General features: G+C 32.8%; 1 protein-coding gene across 1 annotated transcript in view; it reads right to left on the bottom strand.

Moving 5' to 3' along the window:
• Positions 1–8,457, bottom strand: part of LOC115699331 (probable LRR receptor-like serine/threonine-protein kinase At5g37450) — a 39,530-nt gene extending 31,073 nt beyond the window's left edge. The window contains exons 1-13 of the mRNA XM_030626683.2: positions 8,116–8,457; positions 7,837–7,984; positions 7,547–7,618; positions 7,345–7,416; positions 6,469–6,612; positions 6,308–6,379; positions 6,121–6,192; positions 5,863–5,937; positions 5,665–5,733; positions 5,408–5,476; positions 5,107–5,178; positions 4,884–4,970; positions 4,685–4,753 (exon numbers count right to left, since the gene is read on the bottom strand). Coding sequence (XP_030482543.2) covers positions 4,685–4,753; positions 4,884–4,970; positions 5,107–5,178; positions 5,408–5,476; positions 5,665–5,733; positions 5,863–5,937; positions 6,121–6,192; positions 6,308–6,379; positions 6,469–6,612; positions 7,345–7,416; positions 7,547–7,618; positions 7,837–7,984; positions 8,116–8,227 — 1,133 coding nt within the window. The 5' untranslated portion in view covers positions 8,228–8,457. The remainder of the gene's footprint in view (positions 1–4,684; positions 4,754–4,883; positions 4,971–5,106; positions 5,179–5,407; positions 5,477–5,664; positions 5,734–5,862; positions 5,938–6,120; positions 6,193–6,307; positions 6,380–6,468; positions 6,613–7,344; positions 7,417–7,546; positions 7,619–7,836; positions 7,985–8,115) is intronic.
• Between the last annotated feature and the right edge of the window lie 7,851 nt (positions 8,458–16,308).

The following is a 16,308-nucleotide window of genomic DNA, read 5'->3' on the forward strand; positions in this document are numbered from 1 at the left end:
TGAACCTTGTGTTTACCAACTCAAGGAAGACCAAATAGTAGTATTCTTGGTCCTTTATGTTGATGACATTTTGATCATTGGAAACAATGTCAAGAAAATGACTCACATCAAGGAATGGCTCAACACTCAATTCGATATGAAAGATTTGGGTGAAGCAGCCTATGTTCTTGGTATTCAGATTATAAGAAACCGGAAGAACAGATCTCTTGCTCTCTCTCAAACAACCTACATAGACAAAGTCTTAGAGAGATTCTCCATGAGCAACACCAATGGGGCAAACATGCCTTCTAGATATGGTATTCGTCTATCTAAGGAACAGTCTCCGACTGATCCTCAAGAGATAGAGGACATGGCGAATATTCCCTATGCCTCTGCAGTTGGAAGTCTAATGTATGCAATGTTATGCACTAGACACGACATACGTTATGCTTTGTTGGAATTGTGAGCAGTATCGATCTAATCCAGGACAAGAACATTGGAATGCAGTTAAGTATATTCTGAAATACTTAAAGAGTACAAGGAATCTTGTGTTAGTCTACAAGGGTGGTGCTTTAAATCCCATAGGCTACACTGATTCAGATTTCCAGGCAAGTCTTGAAGACAAGAAATCTACATCTGGGATGGTGTTTACTCTTGGGGGTGGAGCAGTGGTTTGGAGAAGTGCTAAACAAACCGCGATATCGGACTCAACTATGGAAGCTGAATACATAGCAGCAGCCGAAGCTGCTAACGAACTTGTCTGGCTAAGAAAGTTCTTCACCAGCATAGGAGTTGTTCCTGGAATGGAAAAGCCTCTGGTACTACTCTGTGATAACAATGGAGCAATATCAAACAGTAAAGAACCTCGAAGCCACAAGAGAAACAAACACATTGAAAGGAAGTATCACATTATCAGAGAATACGTGGCAAGAGAGGATGTACTAGTTGAGAAAGTTGACACAGAGGACAACCTGGCTGATCCATTCACCAAAGTCCTGACCGTGACAGCCTTTGAAAAGCACCGTCAGAATTTAGGATTAATTGATATGTACTAATTAGTTTTATATTAGTGCAAGTGGGAGTTTGTTAGGTTTTATGCCCTAAATAAAACTCCATTTCAATGTAATCTATTTTATTCAACATCAATAAAGAAACAGAAGTATTTTTCATTCATTTGTGTATGTTTTGGTTCACTTTATCAATTGCTTGTCCATTTAATTTATAAATTCATCTTAAACCCTTTTCACATACTTGATCATGTTTATTGTGCTGTCATCACATTGGAAAGTAAACATGACTATGTGAATAAAGTTTCCTAGATTTATCAGACACAGGGTTTTACTGATATGATAATCTACAACAAGAGTTTACTTGTATTTGGAGAAATACTATGTTCTTTCCAGAACATTGGTTAAAGTAAAGCTCAGGTTGGATGCATGGAGTATGCATCGGAAGGGACCGATATTGAACTTTGATTTAGATTTAATTAAACTTACCGTAAAATCTATTCAAGTCAATATCGCCAAGTTGATCCTAGATCAAATGATCTTAATCCTGTTATGATTAGGCTCAATCTTGAAAGGCTATTCGTGTTCTTTGATTTGTTAGTTAAGCCTACTTTTAGGTCAGGGTGATACGTACATTTTGGGAACACGGTAGTGCAATTGAGTGGGAGCGCTAGCATAAACATGGAATCTATAGCTTCTATCTGGCGAATAGTAAGCAAAGGATGATCTCCTTCGAGCTTGACCAAACGAAAATAAATGGTGGAGATCTCATTTCACATAAGCTGAAATATCATTTATACGGGGTCAAGTGTTTTAAGGATAAAATACATAGTAGGGTGTTACGGTAATCTAATCCCTTTACAGTGTAGATCATTCATATAGAGGATCATTAATCACATTAGGATTATAATAATGGATAACTAATGATGTGTCTATATGGTGGAACATATAGAGCATTCTATATACTGAGAGTGCAATTCTAAGTTCTATGCGTGGATTCAACGAAGAATTAATAAGTTAGTGAATTTTAGTGCTAAATTCTTGATCTACTTATTGGAAGCTCGGTTATATAGACCCATGGTCCCCCCACTAGTTGAGATAATATTGTTTGTAAGACTCATGTAATTGGTTTTGATTAATCAATTATAATTCACAAATTAGACTATGTCTATTTGTGAAATTTTCACTAAGTAAGGGCGAAATTGTAAAGAAAGAGTTAATAGGGGCATATTTGTTAATTATGATACTTTGTATGGTTCAATTAATAAATATGATAAATGACAATATTATTTAATAATTATTTATAATTATTAAATAGTTAGAATTGGCATTTAAATGGTTGAATTAGGAAATTGGCATTTTTGAGAAAATCAGATACAAAAGGTGTTAAAATTGCAAAATTACAAAAAGCAAGGCCCAATCCACTAAGCCATGGTCGACCACCTTTGTAGGCTTTTTAAGTTGATATTTTCATTATTTTAATGCCAAATAATTCAAATCTAACCCTAGTGGAATGCTATAAATAGATAGTGAAGGCTTCAGGAAAATTACACTTCTGATTCAGAAAACCTGAGCCTCTCTCTCTACCTTGGCCGCCACTCTCTCTCTCTTCTTCCTTGATAATTTCGACCTACCTTAGTGATTAGAGTAGTGCCCACACACATCAAGCAATACCTCAATCATAGTGAGGAAGATCGTGAAGAAAGATCATCAGCAAAGGAGATTCAGCATCAGGGATTCAGAGAAAGAAGATCCAGGTTCAGATCTTGATAATACTCTGCTACAGAAAGGATTCAAGGGTTAGAGATCTGAACGAAAGGAGTCATTTAATTCCGCTGCACCCAATGTAAGGTTTCTTAAACTTTATGTGTTTAATTTATCGTTTTAGAAAGTTCTTATTTAGGATGTTAATAAACATACTTGTGAGTAGATCTAAGATCCTGGTAAAATAATTTCCAACACATGCATGGTGGTCGAGTGACTTGTCAAGCATGGTGGCCGAGTGACTCGCCAAGCATGTTGGCCAAGTGGCTTCCATGCACGATGGATGAGTGGCCTACCAAGCATGGTGGGCGAGTGACTTGCCAAGCATGGTGGTCGAGTGACTTGCCAAGCATTTTGGCTGAGTGACTTCCATGCATTGTGGCTAAGTGGCCTACTAAGCATGTTGTGCAAGTGACTTCTATGCATGGTGGTCGAGTGGCCTACCAAGCATGGTAGCCGAATGACTTCCATGGATGGTGGCCGAGTGACCTACCAAGCATGGTGGTTGAGTGACTTCCATGCATGGTGGCCGAGTGACTTGTCAAGCATGGTGGCCGAGTGACTCGCCAAGCATGGTTGCCGAGTGACTTCCATGCATAGTAGCCGAGTGACCTACCAAGCATGGTGGCTAAGGGACTTCCATACATGGTGGCCAAGTAACTTGCCAAGCATGTTGGCCGAGTGACTTACCAAGCATGTTGGCCTAGTGACTTCCATGCATGGTGGCTGAGTGGCCTACCAAGCATCAGGGCCGGCCCTGAAACAAAGTGGGCCATAGGGAAAAAAAAAATTGGGCCTTTATGTTAGAAAAAATGTGGTATTTTTCAAAATCGGTAAAAAAAAATGTATAATTTTAAAAAATGAAAAAAAAAAAAAATTTGGGCCCTGGGCTGGGTGGCCCCTAGGCACAGGCTTAGCCCGCCTATGCCCAGGGCCGGCCCTGCCAAGCATGGTGGTTGGGTGACTTGCCAAGCATGCTGGCCGAGTGACTCCATGCATGGTGGCCGAGTGGCCTACTAAGCATAGTGGTCAAGTGGCTTCCATGCATGGTTGCTGAGTGGCCTTTATGCTGAGTGGCTCACCCGACATGCATAACCATACATCGGAGCAATCTTTTGGGTGTGTGTCCATTAATCTTCTAGTTAAGAATCGACTAATCTCGGGATTTGGCCTTGCTAATTTTCAAGATTAACACAAGCTAATCATGAGAAATTGCTATGAAAAAAGGAATTGCACCAACTTCACCATTATTGATCGATGTTGTCGATGGGAACGCTTCGAACACAGCGATCTGGCAAGTTGTACTTCAATCGATGGTTTAAGAATTTGTGCTTTAGTCAATCATTGGTATGGAGTCGGTGTGTGAGTAGCAACATCGATCTTGATTTTGGTGGTGCTAACAGTAGCCATGGAAGCTTTTAACGAAGCTTCTTGGAGAAATAAAATCCAAAGAAAGAAGAAGGTGGTTTTAGGAATCATCGGAGAAGAAATAATTTGTGGGTGGACATCAAAAGCATCTGGAACAGAAAGAAAAACATTTTGTGGAGGGTCTACGATAGAGGAAGACACCCGTAGAGGCTTAATACAAGTAGCTTGAGTAGTCACCATTGAAGATCTTGGAACAAGAATTGATTTAGGAATTTTGTGTTGGGATTTTCAGGGTTTATTACTTCTGATATCATATTAGGATATACAAGATTGATCTTATTTAATGTGTATCATAAGATACTAATATGTTATGAAAACAAGAGAATGAGCACCTTTGATGGAGAATAATAACAGAGCAATATCTAGATGTAACTAACTACCTATATGTTATAACAAGAATTGGAATAACAAAACTATCTAACCCTAAACTCTAACTCATAATGTTCAGCAACAATGGATGTAAATTAAGATTCATATCACCCGATAAAAACAAAATGAAAACATACATGATAGTGACATTTGAAGGAGGATACAGGCTGCCTGATAGATTTGAAAACAAGTTATGTTGAAGATTCCTGCAATAGAACGATCAAGTTTATGCAAGTAGTAAGAATGTAACTACTGTATCAAGAACCAAAGAAACACAATCTTATAATGCTTTTGAATGAAATAGTACTGTCGAAATAAGTTTCAATCACATCTTACACGCTGAGTTTTGTTTCAGTACTGAGAAAAATATTCCTCCAGAAAGTAGAAGGAATGGTACCATTCAATGAATTATTCTCAAGTGACCTGCAAAGAAATAAAACTAAGTCATATAAGGGAGTTGATGAACGTTTTATTTAGATAAAATTATCATGTAATTGGTGGAAAGATGAACGACCACATGAAAATTTTTAAAGAAAAAAAAAAAAGAGATCGATCTTACAATCTCTGGAGTTTAGGAAAGCCTGTGAAACTTTCAGGAATCGGTCCATCAAGTTTGTTCTTGGATAAATCACTAAAAAAAATTAAAATACACAAATGACTTCTTTGTTATAAAGTCAGTTAGAAACTGCAAATGTATATTGTAAGAATAAATATTCAGAAGATCAGATTCGTGCACAGTGAAGCTAAAAAGCTTTTCATGTAAATGGATGGATGGGGTATGAGTGTGAAATTGTGTGTGTGTGAGAGAGAGAGAATAAAACAGAATTATGCAAAAGTTATGGAGATCGATCATGACATACATAGTGGTGATATTGTCTGAAAGCTTGTTTGTTGGTATACTTCCACTGAGTTGATTTGAGCTAAGATCTCTATATCATAAAAATATACTAAAATTACTACAAAAAGTCAGAGCTAGCAACTAGAAATCAGAGAAATGTCAGCAGATAATTAAGTACCATTATTGATAAATTATGTGAAAATTTAGATTCAAACATAGAAAGAAAACTGGGAGAAACTTTTAATTCTGCAACAATAAGATTTAAAACATAAGACTCACAAGTAGAAGAGACCAGGTACACTACTGAAATCAGGAATTCTTCCTTGCAAGTTGCAGTTCCTAAGAGTCCTACATAATTTGCACCAATGTTATTCTATCAGTAGAAGAACTTACCAGTAAAACACTAATACAACCAACCTTGCCCCATAACAAAATGAAATATTTTAATAAATATATGTAGAGAGAGAGAAAGCTTACAGTTTCAACAATTGGGACATATTTGCATAAGAATCAGGAATTTCAGTCCCACTAAAGTTATTGTTGTTGACTTGCCTGTCATATTATGTGAACGGTTTTCAGAACAATTTTACAAAACAAAATTATTAACTTATGAATGATATTTTCAGCATGAGAAACACATTAACTAATACCAGCACTGACATTTTTGTGTACACATAAAGAAAATCTAAGTTCAAAAATGTAATGTTGTACAGAAGATTAGAAGAAGGAACATACAAGATCTTCAAACTTTTCATCATTGATAATTCTGGAGGAAGATACCCTGATAAATTGTTGTTATCCAACAGGCTACAAAGTGCAAACATATTAGAAACAAACAATGAAATTTTCTATTTAGAACTCACTAAATAAATCATAAAGGGACAGACAAGTTGTGTAGACTCTGAATAGATATTGAACTCACAAATGCACCAGGCTAGGTAAATTAGATAGCTCTGGAGGTATCTGGCCGCTTATTGAATTGTTGTTCATGTGACTGTATATTTAGAAAAACTTGTAAAATTTCAGCTGACTTAAACTAAACAAACGGATAATATAGTAGTTAAGTCTGATTAATCTACTCACAAGTGTTGGACATTCGGCATGTATGCAAATGATTTAGGAATTGGTCCTGAAATACGGTTTATGTCCAGTTGAAATTTTGTTAACTTACTGAGATTACCCAGCTCATCTGGTAAAGGACCTGATATTTCATTTCCACTTAAGAGTCTGTATTTAAGAAAACAACATTTAGCCACAGTCCTCAAAATTAATGTATAATTTTTCATTGAACCTCTCATTATTTTTCATGATAAATACTAGGAAAATTTAATGCCTCTATTTACCCTGTTTAATCTCAGCATCTCATTTGAAAATTAATGCTTACTTAATACTTTTTTTTTAATAAAAAACAATTGTTTAGTGAAAACAGGATAAACTCAGAAAATTACAGTATTGTTACTTGCAACCATTAACAAAATGAGAGTAGCAGTGAACAACAAAAGTTAAACATAAATATGGAAGATACATTTAATGACCCCTGGTAAATAACTATAGACACACAAATAGAGAAGAAACTCATAACATTCAAGTGTAAATACAATATATTTTAGTTAAAGATTGAAACATTAACATTCAAGAAAAGGAGCTGAAGACATAGTTACCATTTCTACATTGATTGCCACATGTTAATATGTTTTACAATACAATTATACTACAGTCAGGTCCATAGACAGGTTAGACTTGTGTCTAGGCCCACTTAGTTTAAGAATAAAAAAAATTATTTTCTTTTAAAAATAAATATTTTTTTTACTGATTATAAAAAATTTCACATTTTTTTTTCTAAATAAGAGCCAAAAAAAAAATATATTTTTTGTTTCTGAAAACAGTCATACTATAGACCAAAGATAGCTTAAACAGAACAAACATCTTTTTTATAAAATGATTTGCAGTTCAACTTACAGAAGTTTTAAAGAAGTCATACTTCCTATCTCCTTTGGTATGCTGCCACTTATATTATTCCACATAAAATTCCTATAAAGAAAAGAAGCAAAAATGAATATCAAACTTAGCCCCACTTGTTTTATATCAGATTACATAATATAATGAATTAGAAACTAAATATATAGTCCATAAGAGCTTGGTTTCAATCTGAAATACTCACAATATAGTCATGTTCTTGAACTGGCCAAGCTCGGGGGCTAAGGTTCCAGATAAATTCATATTTAGCAACCGTCTGCATATATATTATTGGAGACAGATGAACGTTTCCCAGAGATTGGTGAAAAAAGAAAAAAAAAACCAATTAACTATTGAGCAAGATTCATAAGACTTCACAAATTAACCAAATATAGAAGAAAGAAAGAAAGAAAGAAAGCAAGAAAATGTTAATATTTAAGGTGGAGAGAAGGGCAGGGAAATGGAAAAGGTTAAACATAGAAATAATAAACTTACAATTCTTTGACATGGTAATAACCATCATAGGTAGTGTTGGTGCAGAATAGCCCTGTCCAAAGTGAGGTACATGGATCTTTTTTTCTCCAGTTCTTAAGTCTGCCAAGTGGATCAATGAGTTGACGATGGACTGCTTTTAAAGCATTCACTGCGATAAATATACATATAGAAAAAAAAAATAGGAAATATGTTTGTGTCATTTACTAACAAACATAAGCCTCATTGAATGCATATACGAAATTGAAGCTATAAAACAAAATAATGATCATCATTCATCACCTTCCAAAGGATGTGTAATTTGTCCATAAACAAGTAGAGTACAACAACATGAAATCCAAATAAGAAGAGGTCCAAATATGCAAATTCTCAGCCTTGCCATGAAAACCAGCATCGAGAAATTAATATCTTAGAGTTGTTATATAGTTGGGTATATGTTAGATTGATAGTTTTTCATTTATAAACGAAGGATATGAAATGGAAAGTTAAGTGACATCAAATGGAGGATCTGGTCAGATTATTTGCAAGTGGCTCATTAATTTCTCAAGTCTTTCATGCCTATTTGAGATTGAGAACTGGTATAATATTTAAAAATGACCATAGTGGCCAATATTTCTACTTCATTTCATCACGTCACAATGAAAAAGTAAAAGTACATAGATTTATACAAAGACAGACGAATGAATGCACGCCCTTGAGACCTCAAGTTACGTACCATTTGTGATGTGTCTGAATAAGTCATGACATATAAGTTTTCAGTAAAAAATGTCATGACATATAAGTTGAAAAATAATTTTTTATTAATTTTATTGAATTATTTGGTTAGTTGGAAGATTTTAACTTCGACTACTTTTACAGGAAAAAAAAATTGGATATTTAATTGAGAAATTATAGCAAATGACCTCGTAGTACTATGTAAGTAAATGTTGTTATTTTAAAACTTGTAAGGAAATAATCTTTTTACAATATTTATTATTTATATTGTTTTTTGCCACATAAAAAAATTAATATTTTTTTTTTCAAAATTAGAAGCAAATTATCTAAAATTTATAGTATATTTATATTAGTTTTGTTAATTTTTTTTATTTTAAAATTATGTCAATTTCTTTAATTTTTTTTGTAAGTTGTTGTGGATTGTTGGTATATAAATTTTTTTTTATCAAAAACAAAGAATACTTCATTAATCTCAAACCAATAGAACCACTAATCGAAACAGCAACGAAAAAGCTGCAATACTCCTAGCAACAGGGACAAAAAAGGCCTGTACTAGTTACATAATAATTTCTGTATGTACATCCTTTTTTCCCTTGTCAAGTTTCTACTTTTTACAGTTTGAATTCTATACTTCATATTACATTTAATCTCATTAACAATCACTAAACTCGAATTGGTATATCCCTCCAAGTAGCATTTATTCTAGTTCAACCATATGTTGTAACACACTGCTGCCATTATCAGTACATTGATTCTTTGCACTGCCCCTATTTTTTTCAAACTCAACCAATTGATCCAACCCGAGAAATGCAAAGGTCAAGCTCTCCATCCCATCAATCTAAAAATCTGCTTGTTCACACTTTGAGACAGTAAACAAAAGAAATAAAGATGCTCATGGGACTCATTTGCAATACCACAAATGGACTCATTTGCATAACCACAAACTGGACACAGCATCGAGTCCAAAGACAAGTGAAATTTCAGCAAGTTATCTCGAGTCAAAAGTTGAGAATTTACTACTTGCCAAAGACAAAATCTATGCTTAGGCATGTTCAAAGTACTCCAAATAGCCTTGTAATAGTTCACTTTACTCTGAGCTAATGTGCTATTATAAAGCATAGCAGAGTTGAATCTACACGTACCACCTACAGCAACAATTTCCATCTTAGTAAGTTTTTGTCTCAATTGATACAATTTACACCAATACCAACTCGTGTCGGGTTTGAGATCATAGGACCAAAAAGAAGTGTTCTTTAAGTAAATGATTTTAATCCACTTAACTCAAAGAATATCTTTTTTCTCTGAGATGGGCCAAATAAACTTCGAAAGAATAGCTTTGTTTCATTTGATTCCTTCCTTAAAACCAACTCCACCATATAGTTTCGGCAAGCAAACCTTATCCCAAGAGGCAACATGTAACTTGCTTCTATTTTCATTGGTTCCCCATAAAAAACCTCTACAAAGCCTTTTAATTTTTTTTTTTTTGTGACACTGTGAGGAAGGATGAAGATGCTCATCCAATAATTTTGAAGCCCAAACAATACATAACGGATCAATTGGATTCTCCCCGCATATGAAAGATGTCTGCTGGTCTAGGAGTGAAGACGTTGCTGAATTTTTTTGATAATGATACCACATTCTTTAGTTTTCCACTTAGTAGGCGTAAAAGGAACTCCCAGATAACGAAGGGGATAAGAGCCTTCTGATAACTTCAAGACTCCTAGAATTTCTGTCTTCTCATTACTTTGAACCCCCCTTAAAAATAAGGGTAAATTGCGGCATAAATACCTAATGTTTCCAATTTTATACACTTAAATACCTAATGTTTATTTTTTATGGCAAAAATACCTAATGTTACAATTCTCTTACACCGTTACTACCACTTCCGTTATTAACTCATAAATATAGACGCGTGGAGGGCTCGAATGCATTGCATTTATTTATTTTATTTTAAAATTTAATATTCTTAATATAAAAAATTAAATATTACTTGTTTTTTAAAAAAAAATAAGAGAGATGCAATACTAAATTACCATAGCTGAGTGAACCGGTGTAGTATATAGAACATGATTATCGAATTGAAGTGCCAATATCATGTAAAAATTGTTAATGAGAACACGTTTTTTTTTAAACAAATAGCATTTAGTTTCTGATGTTAAGAATATTAAGTTTTAAAATAAAATAAAAATAAATGTAATGCATCTGAACCCTTCACGTGTCCATATTTATGAGTTAACGGAAGTACTGGTAGTAACGGTGTAAGAAAATTGTAACATTAGGTAATTTTGCCACCAAAAATAAACATTAGGTATTTATGCCGCAATTTACCCTAAAAATAAATTTAGTATTTTCCTTCGCTGATATGAAGCCTTGAAGTATTGCTAAACTCATCCAAAATCTCCTTAAGGACAAGAATTGAGTGCCTTGTACCTTTGCTAAACAGAATTAAATCTTTTGTAAAGCAAAGATTAATTAGGCAAAGCTTTTTACATAAAGGATGGAACCTGTAATTAGTGCTCGAGGCAGTTATTTGAAGTATTCTTGTAAGATATTCCATCACTAATACAAAGAGAAGAGGTGATAATAGATCACCTTGTCTCAAGCCTTTTTCACCTTCGAAAGAACCTTTAACCCTCCCATTCATACATATAAAATAGGTAGTAGATCTTGTTGGAAATATATTTTACCAGGAACTTAGATCTACTCACAAGTATGTTGATTTAACAACCTAAAATTGAACTTCTAAAACGATGAATTAAACACATAAAAGTTAAGAATAACTTACAGTGATGGCAGCGGAATTAAGTGTCTCCTTCCACTCAGATCTCTAACCCTTGATTCCTGTCTGTAGCAGAGTATAATCAAGATCTGAGCCCGAAAATTCTTCAGTTGGATGTGATCCTTCACAATCTTCCAAACTATGATGAGGTACTGAGAGATGTGTGTGGGCACTTCTCTCTCACTAGGATTTTCGAAATTCTCTCTTGTTTTTCTCTCTTGATTTCGTGTATAGCAATGCAAAGCAAAAGCTTGTAAAAGCATACCAAGAGTAGAGAGAGGGGGCGGCTATAAATAGGAAAAGGAAAGAGCACAACTTTCCAAATAAACAGTTTCCTCTTTTACTGTGTAATTGAATAACTGCCTTATTTAGTGTGATCCACCACTTTCCTATTTAGGCTAGGCTTTGATTAGCAATTACATGACAATTTAAATTGAAAATAATAATTGGGAAACAAGCAAAGGGTGGCCGGCCATGGTGTGTATGGGCCTTACCGGAATTTTGCAGTTTCCTCAATTTTATTTCTATTTCTCCAAAAATGCCATTTTTCCAATTCTAATCTTTTAAATGCCAAAACTAATTATTTAATAACTAAAATAAATTATTAAATAATATTTCCATTTAAAATAATTATTAATTAGACATGCAAAGTCTCTTAATTAATAATTAAACCTAGAAACCCTTTTATTTACAATTTCATCCTTAAACTGTGAGAATTCACAAATTAGACATAGTCTAACTTTTAGAATTATAATTAATCATAAATCAATTATAGAGTCTTACAAACAGTATAGTCTCAACTAGAATGGGGACCATGGATCTATATGCTGAGCTTTCAATAAGTTGAACCGATTTACCAAGTAAATCCCTGATTTATTAATTCCTTGTTGAATCCACTCTTAGAACTTGGAATTGCACTCTCAGACTTATATAGAGCATATCATATGTATCACGATATCAATATGCTATCTCATTTAACCATTGTTATAATCTTAATGTGATTTAGAGATCCTCTATATAGATGATTTACATCGAGATGGGACCAATTTACCGTTTACACCCCTCAATGTATTTTGCCCCTTTGAACACTTAGTTACCTGTAAATGATGTTTTAGTGATCTAATATATAGTCACTAAAACAAGAGCTCATCCAGTTACTTCTATTTAACTAAGCTCAAAGGGAATCATCACTTTACTTCCATACACCAGTAGAAGCTATAGATTTCCATATTTATGTTCAGCACTCCCACTCAGTTATGCTATCATGTTCCCAAAATATATGTATTACCCTGACTCAAAAGTAGGCTTTAACTAATAAATCAAAGAACATGAATAACACTCCTGAGATTGAGCCTAAGCATATCAGGATTTAGATTCTCTTAATCTAAGATCAACTTCTGACATTGACTTGGAAAGATACAACGGTAAGTTTACAATATCTTTGACCAAGTTCAATATCGGTCCAGTCCAATGCATACTCCATACATTCGAAACTAGTATACTTTGCCAATGTTCTGGAAAGAACATAACACTTACTCCAAGTGTAAGTATACTTCATCGCTGATTATCACATCAGTGTAAATCCAAAACACTGATGAACAGGGACCAAATCTTTTGAATCATATAATCACAATCACATTCCACTGTATTGACAATACTATAATTGTGAATAACTATATGTTCTGGATTTAACTGATTTTGTGCATATATCAAGTATATATATTAAACCATAAACATGTAACATACATGTAATCATAAATCACTTCAATATTCTAAATTGATAACTAATTCGATTGTAATGGGTTTTATTTAGGGCACAAAACTCAACAGATCTAACACATTCCATACTCCTATGAACAAATTGATTGGGCAGGTTGTAGGCACATAGTAGGTCTTCAAGGAAGTTCCAACTAATTGTATCATAAGCCTTGCTTATGTCTATGTTGATGACATTGTTGGGATTATTTTACCAGGATCTAGATTTACTACAATTAATTAGCATCTTAAATATGAATATCTCTTATACGATGAAATTAAACACATAAGAGTTTAGAAAATCTTACATTGATTGCAGCGGAATAATTATGACTCCTTCCACTTAGAAATCTAACCCTTGTTCATTTCTATCGCAGAGTATTATTAAAATCTGAGCCTGGATCTCTTTCTCTTTTTTAGGTTTGATTACCACCGTCTTTCGCACTATGATTGAGTACTTGACTTGTTATGTGTGGGTATCGCACTCTATTACTATGGGTTGATTATGAAGAACAATGAAGGAGTGTTCAAAAACTGTATAGAAGGTGTCTCTCATTTACTAGTCATCTGAAAAAGTTAGAAACTAGATTTGGCAGGCTGAAAATACTGGATGAGATGAAAGCATCATGTTCCTTTTGTAGTGTTTCAACTAGCGCTTAAGTTTGAATTATATAGATTAAAAAAGAATAATATATTGAGCAAAAATCAACATAGTGGCCAACTACTAAAGTGCCTTTTACTAGTTACAATTTTGCCACTTTATTTTAACTATTTATTTTTCTTTTAATAATACCATATTTCCAATTTCAATCTTATAAATATCAAAATTATTTATTTAATAATTATAATTAATTAACAAATTTCCATTTATATTATTTATTAATTAGACCATACAAAGTCTCTTAATTAATAAATTAACCCAAAAACTTCTTTTCTTCACAATTAAGACCTTGTGTAATAACCAAAAATATTTTGTTATTATTTTCTACTATATTATATGTATATATTTATTTTATTATTATCGTTAGTTAACTTGATGTGGAAATAGTTGCTTGCTTAGAATATGTTATTTGGTCCTTAAATAGTATTTCCTTAAGTTATGAAAATTTTGTCATTTTGATAAGGGATAATTTCACAAATGCACAAAAATAACAAAAAAACAACAAAAATACGGTTTCACGGAATTTTAAATATTTTTACGATTTTTTTGATTTTATTTACATAAAATACGGTCTTTTTATGTTGAAATTTTGTTTATTTGTTGTTAATTTTTTGTTATATGTATGTTATTTTTTGTTGTTTTTTGGTTGTTATTTTCATGTTACTTTTATGTTGTTTTCTTGTTGTTTTTATGTTGTTTTCGTGTTATTTTTTGGAAAATCATAAAAATGTAAAGAAAACATTCTTTGAATGTAAAAATATAAATATTTTACAATAAATGGTGCCTTATGTAATTATTCCTTTTGATAAACTAGACTTTTATAGATTACTATGGGCTTTTAGGCTTACTCCATTAGGTGTTGGACTTATAGAATTAAGATGTAACATTACTATTAGCACAAGTTAGTATTAAGTAAACATTAAAAATAGTAGTATATCACCTTAAATTGTAAAAGAGTAGTAATAGTAGTAGTACTAAGGTAGTATAGTGGCATATATATGGGGTTGGGTTGGTCTCAATATTTGAAATGATATATTATATGAGGAATGATATTTAGTTACATAAAAGTGTGTGTATACGTGAAGCAATATTCTCTTTAAAGTAAATTTTATTATTATATACGTTATGAAGACTATTCGAATTTTAATTTGAATATTGGGAACATCTAGCACTAAGAAAATGGACCTAGTAGATATAGCAGTTGGTGAAACTAGTTACAGCTAGAATTTGTTGGAGAATTTGTAGTGATTAAGGTTTATTAAATGATAAATAAATATATATAGTGAAAATTTACTAACTTTATTCTTGGACTTGAAAAGAGGAATTAGTGGAGAGTATTGTTGTAGGATAATAGCAGAAGTTGTTGTACTTGGACGTCTACCCGGGATAGCACTAGGAGGATATTCAAAATTTAAAGATTTAAACCTTAACTAGGGTTAATTAATATTAACGATATGGGTTAGTTGGTGTAGTATTGTGGGTGTAGAGGTCTATAAATAGAGAGCCATACTCTTCACATTTCTTCATTAACCAACGAGCTGCACAGTTAAATTAAAAATCACGTTAATACGCCTAAACTAGTAGGGTGTTATATTTGCCTCTCAATTTTTCATCACCACATATTGAGTCTAAGAATCTAGTGCGAGTCAAGCCTTCTTAAATCTAGGTTATTGGAAGTTCTTCACACGTTTCGGTAATCTTTAGTCGAAACTATAGTCATCTTTTTCTTTGGTGAGTTTTACGCAAGCTTGGACGCAAAGGTTCGTTGGATAGTGATTTAAGGTATTATTTTTGAAGGAAATATATGATAATCATGATACTAGAAAATAAATTTTATAGTAGGATCAGTTTCAAATTACTATCATTGTTTAAAATGACTATTTAATTTAAGATTTGAAACTAGAATTTACGAGTACTGAAAGAATTGGATCTACGCAAATGAAAGGCAATCAAGCTATTTTCTCGACATTTGAGGTAAAGAAATTAAGTAGAGACTTTAAGTTTTTTGTATGAAATAATATTCAAAAGGAGTGGGAATGAGGTATAAGACTTCTAACCTATTTTTGTTTTATCATTATTATATTATATTATTTGAATAATGGGCGGTACAATGGGTTCACATTATTTAAACAATAAATATGTGTATGTGGTTTGAATAATGGACAGTACAATGAATTTACATTATTTAAACTATAGATATGTATAAGTAGTTTGAATAATGGTCAGTACAACGAATTCGCATTATTTAAACTAGTTATGTTGTTTAAATGATGAACGATACAATGGATTCGTATTATTTAAATAATGATACAATTATGATATGATTATGACATAGTTATGATATGATTATGATACGGTTATGATATGCTATTTAAATAATGTATGGTAATTAGATACTATTTAAATTAGATATATTGTAACTTATGTGATATGGTTTGATCGAGAAGATAGTGGTAAATACTTGACCGTTGGGTCTATATGGTAGATAGGGGGGCATTTAGTAGTAGGTACGATTTTATTTAACCCAATCCTCCGCCATTTAGTCTAGCAGTTCGGGTTTATTTGC

The sequence above is a fragment of the Cannabis sativa genome, chromosome X (assembly GCF_029168945.1).
Source record: "Cannabis sativa cultivar Pink pepper isolate KNU-18-1 chromosome X, ASM2916894v1, whole genome shotgun sequence".
In the NCBI taxonomy this organism is placed as follows: domain Eukaryota; kingdom Viridiplantae; phylum Streptophyta; class Magnoliopsida; order Rosales; family Cannabaceae; genus Cannabis; species Cannabis sativa.